We start from the raw sequence: 4,683 nt of genomic DNA, 5'->3' as shown, positions 1-4,683 counted from the left end.
ACATACCTCTGTTTCTCTTCATCTGATTTGATATACGTTCAAAGAATGTTATCCATATTTGTTCATAGCAAACCTAATAAAGTACTCATTCAACAACCCTGTTTGCTTAAATAAAAAATATTATGAAAAACCCTTTTTCAATTTTTTACAATAATCAAATATACATTTCAGCCTCTAAAGTAGTCACGTCTCTTTTCCCTAAGTGTACTTACACTGGAATACATAATGCTTGCGTTGCAAATTATCAAGAACAGAAGGTTGTGGTTTGTATCAAGAAACAACGGAAGAAGGATATGGCGGTCGTCAGCTGTCGCAGTGCTGGGGGTGTAGTTTTTTGTACTGATGATATTGAGAAGAGTTGACTCAAAATTTCAGAAGTTGGAGCCATGGATAGTGGTTGTGTGAAGTAGAAGAGCGTTTTTCAAATATAAAGTAAAAAAAACAAGAGAGGCGGTGGTATAGTATATCAGTGGAAAAACGTGTCTAGTGGCAACTGGCAAGGCTATAAACCAGGAGGTGGCAAGTCTAGAGGAAAACCACCGTGAAGTCTTTTGTTAATGATCGGAAGAGTATGATGGAAGCTATGGGCGGCAACAATCCTCTAATTGGAAGATGATGGTAAGCAAGCAGGTACATTGGTGACACAAGGAGGCACCCAAGCTGCTCACTGTCGTAGACGTTAAAAATAGCCGACTACGTCTTTCTATTCTATTGGGGAGATAAGCAAGGACAGAAACAGCTCATCGACGTGGACCAAAGCATAAATCTCTTACATATAGGTAATGATATAGCATACATGTACAAAGATGACAGGACATGAGAGGGAAAAGGAGTTAAACATAATTATAAATAACCTCAAACTAATAACATGGCATCAATTGGCCCTTATTGGCAACTATAATCGTTCAATAACATTTCATAAACATGATTCTAATTCTGTTTACCACAGATCTCAGTATCACTGTATGAAAAGAAGATGAAGTTTTGATCAACTGTAGCCTTCTACATTTCTCCTGGAAGCATCGTATCCTCGGGTAGATCACATACCGCAATTCCCTGAAAAATTAAAATTTACAAAAATACAACAAAATAATGTTATGATTTTACATTTTACAAATTAAAAATGTTAATTTCACCCTAAGTATTTCGATACTTACCTCTCCTGTTAAGTGTGCTACACATTTCTTCTCCGCTAGCAGCTCATCTTCCGACTAAAAAAAAAAAATCCAAATTTTAGCATTAAATGTTATAAAGTGTAAATAGGAAAGATTTTGAGTACCTTTTTAATTCTATTACGAAGGTAGTCATCAAATATGACATCTTTCACAAGGTCGTAATCGCCATCCCCCTACCATTAAAATAATCTTTTAATAAATTTTAAATTCATAAAAAAAAAACAAAAAGGATTCCCATTTGTATGATTCAATATAAATAAATATCTAAATTAATTTATGATTTAAACATTTGTACATACCTTGGACCTACAGGGCATGCTAAAAACAATATCTTCTGCTATTCCATAAGGATTTCCATTTGTATAAACCTGCATTTTACAATTGTAAGAAATTAGCATAGTAACTATTTTAATATTTAAAAAAAAAAAAAAAAAAAAAAGTAAAAACCAAAAGTCGGTGAAACTTACTCCAGTTGAAAACCAATCACCTTCGGGTGTGGGTGTTACAAGAGACCTTATTGCATCCACAATAGAAACAGCAGTTGATGCAGCTGAAGATCTTCCCCATTTTTTAATTAAAACCCCACCTCTCTAAAAAAAACATTTTCCAACATTCACTACTAAAAAGTATATAAAAAAATATATAAAAATAAAGAAAAGTTAATTTACTATTACCGTTTGAACCATTTTTGTAAAGTCCTCTTCTAACCATTTCCTATCTGTAATAACCTCCGGGACAGGAATCCCATGTATTTTAGCATTTAAAAAATCAGGAACCTAAAAAAAAACAAATTACATTTTCAGCAAATAAAACACAACACTAAAAAATAAATTAAGAAATTAAAATTAAAATTCATTTGGTTACCTGAGTAGTCGAGTGGTTTCCCCAAATGGTGACATTAGAGACTTTGTCATAAAAAACTCCAGCTTTGAGAGCCAACTGCATAAAAGAATAAAGAATTAAAAAGTTGTGTATATATTTTAAAACTTGGTTAAAGTTACTTTTTTAATGGTGTGTTTAATACCTGGCATTTTGCTCTATTCTCATCTAGTCTAGTTAAAGCATGAAAATTCTTTGCAGGTATATTTGGAGCATTTTTCATACAAATCAAAGCACTGCGAGTGACATACAATAAGATTATTATTATTATTATTATTATTATTATTATTATTATTATTATTATTATTATTATTTCACATATTCATCATAAAAAAATATATAAAAGCCGAGTTAAAATTCCATACTTGGTATTGCAAGGGTTTCCTACCACCATGACTTTGACATTACGTGAAGCAACAGTATTGAGAGCTTTTCCCTATCATAAATTCCATTTAAATTATATGATTTTCGAGAAATTAAATTTGAGTGAAGTGGAAAAGATTTAAAAGAACCTGTTCAGCATAGATTTGGCCATTAATGTCTAACAAATCGGCTCTTTCCATTCCAGGGCCTCTAGGTTTAGCTCCAATCAAAAGAGCCCATTCTGCATCTTCAAATACCTCATATGGATCTATGCCAATGCTTACTTCTCTCAATAATGGATACAAAGAGTCCTCGAGTTCCATTGCCACTCCTGTGTTATTAGTTATTACCATTTCATCATGAAGTTTTGGACATAACTAATACTAAATAAGAGTGATATAGACTAGTCATTACCTTCAAGAGCTCCAAATGATCGTTCAGACCCCAAAAGTTTGAGGGCAATTGGTTGATCTGGGCCAAAAACCTCACCTGATGCTAGCTGTGATTTTAATGCAACATATGTAAAGATCTCAGAGGTTCTAGATTTTTATATACCAAAAAGGGGAAACAATTTGTTACCTTGAAGAGTAGATGATTGGATATCATCCCAGCAGCACCTGAGACTGCAACATTAATCATTTTCTTCCATGATTTTGTTTGATCTTCCTGAAAATGTGCATCCGCAAAGAACATAATACATCAGAACTTGTACAATAACAGATTTGGCCTTTGGGACAGAGGGAGTAGAGAATTGAATCAAAAAGTAAGGACGGATATTCAATGTTTTAATTGTTTGTTTATCATATTTATTCATCAACACAATAGTTATATTCATTGCAATTATGGAAGTTCAGATTTACCTAGATGTAAAAATTCAGATATTAAGACTTTTTCCGGAAATGAAATTATCACTGTAATCCTCATCTATTACTAGGTAATAACAAACAATCATCTAATACTTGCAAGAGTAACTGAGGAAAATCAAATGTACGTCAAATTTTGAAATAAGCAGGAGATGAAATTGATTTAAGGGCCGAGGGTTTATGAAAATAGCAAGGAACGGAAGTCGAAAACTTACAGCCTTCAGATCACTTAGATCATAAGTGAGGCAGAATACACCGAAACAATCAGGCTTTTGTTTCGCATCAATACCAACCGGAGCTTGAATTTGGCTGTAAAATTAAGCACAAACACAGATTATCAACAAAAGTCACCTAAAAATCCTACTACATGTGACAGTAGAAAGAAGCTTACTCGGAGGTAACTGAACAACGGATAGCAGTAGTTGGAGTTCGAGGGAGATTCCGATAACTCAGGCGGCGGTGATAGGAGAGACGAGTGGACGATGAGACATAAGTGAGGAAGCGCGAATTACTGAAGGTAGTCGTTGTGTAAGCATGGCCTAGTTCTGTCACCGCCATGAAAGCAAAGTGAGGAAGAAACTTTTGGAGGGAGAAACAAAGGGAAGAGATGAAGGGGAGAGGTTTAACTTCAAACGGATTAACGTGGATTTTTTGGGAATATAGATATAAGGTCTATACACATGACACTTGTCACCTTTGTTCAATCCACTAAAATTATTGGGGTTTACATTTTTTTTTTATCAATAGAAATTGGTATTATTTCGGTAAAATGATTCTGGAAATCTTTTTAGCTTGTTTTGTTTTTAAATATATTATATGAAATTTTACTTGTTTGTTGTATTGGAAATAAACTATAACTTTAAGTGACTTAAAATCAAGCATTGAAACCCAATTTAAGGTGAATTATCTTTCATCTAGTTTATGATTTTTCATTCTATAGCTTATTAGCGTGACACACAAAAGGATTTTTGCCATTTATTTTAGTATAAAAAATAAAATAAAAAAGTCTATGAGGGCCTTTTTTTTTCTCGGGTTCCAACTATTTTTGGATCGATAGGCTTCTTAAAAGTACTTTTTCATTATATTTCTACTCAACAATCATAATATTTTAAAACACCTATTTATTAATTTATGCTTTATTTCCAACGACTCAAACCGGAAAGCAATCCCTAAATGTAATTATAATGATACAGGTTCATAATTTGTTTTATTCAATTACTATTATTGTTATAATAATATAATTTATTTTATTTTATTTAAAGTTTTATAACATTATAATATACATTGAAATTAGATCAAACATTATGACTTGTTACCCAAATTGCTCGATTTCCACCTCTATTATTTTATAAAATTGTTTCTAAGTCAAATATTATAATTTTTATTTACATAATAAGTAGTTT

At 32.3% G+C, this 4,683-nt stretch overlaps 1 protein-coding gene across 1 annotated transcript; it reads right to left on the bottom strand.

Moving 5' to 3' along the window:
• Positions 1 to 817: 817 nt before the first annotated feature.
• On the bottom strand, positions 818 to 3,931 carry LOC145128866 (lactate/malate dehydrogenase family protein). Its single transcript, XM_079063647.1, has 14 exons — positions 3,672 to 3,931; positions 3,496 to 3,589; positions 2,997 to 3,083; positions 2,832 to 2,916; positions 2,567 to 2,748; positions 2,420 to 2,490; positions 2,200 to 2,290; positions 2,040 to 2,114; positions 1,850 to 1,951; positions 1,643 to 1,765; positions 1,475 to 1,543; positions 1,280 to 1,348; positions 1,158 to 1,211; positions 818 to 1,056 (listed from the first exon to the last, which is right to left on the bottom strand). Exons 1-14 carry the CDS (start codon positions 3,836 to 3,838, stop codon positions 1,003 to 1,005), a joined length of 1,323 nt encoding a protein of 440 aa, XP_078919773.1. The 5' UTR covers positions 3,839 to 3,931; the 3' UTR covers positions 818 to 1,002.
• Between the last annotated feature and the right edge of the window lie 752 nt (positions 3,932 to 4,683).

Source organism: Lactuca virosa, chromosome 8 (assembly GCF_052849685.1).
Source record: "Lactuca virosa cultivar CGN04683 chromosome 8, Lactuca_virosa_CGN04683_v6, whole genome shotgun sequence".
NCBI lineage: Eukaryota > Viridiplantae > Streptophyta > Magnoliopsida > Asterales > Asteraceae > Lactuca > Lactuca virosa.
The sequence above is the reverse complement of the archived record's forward strand: the minus strand, read 5'-3'. Positions and strand labels throughout refer to the sequence as shown.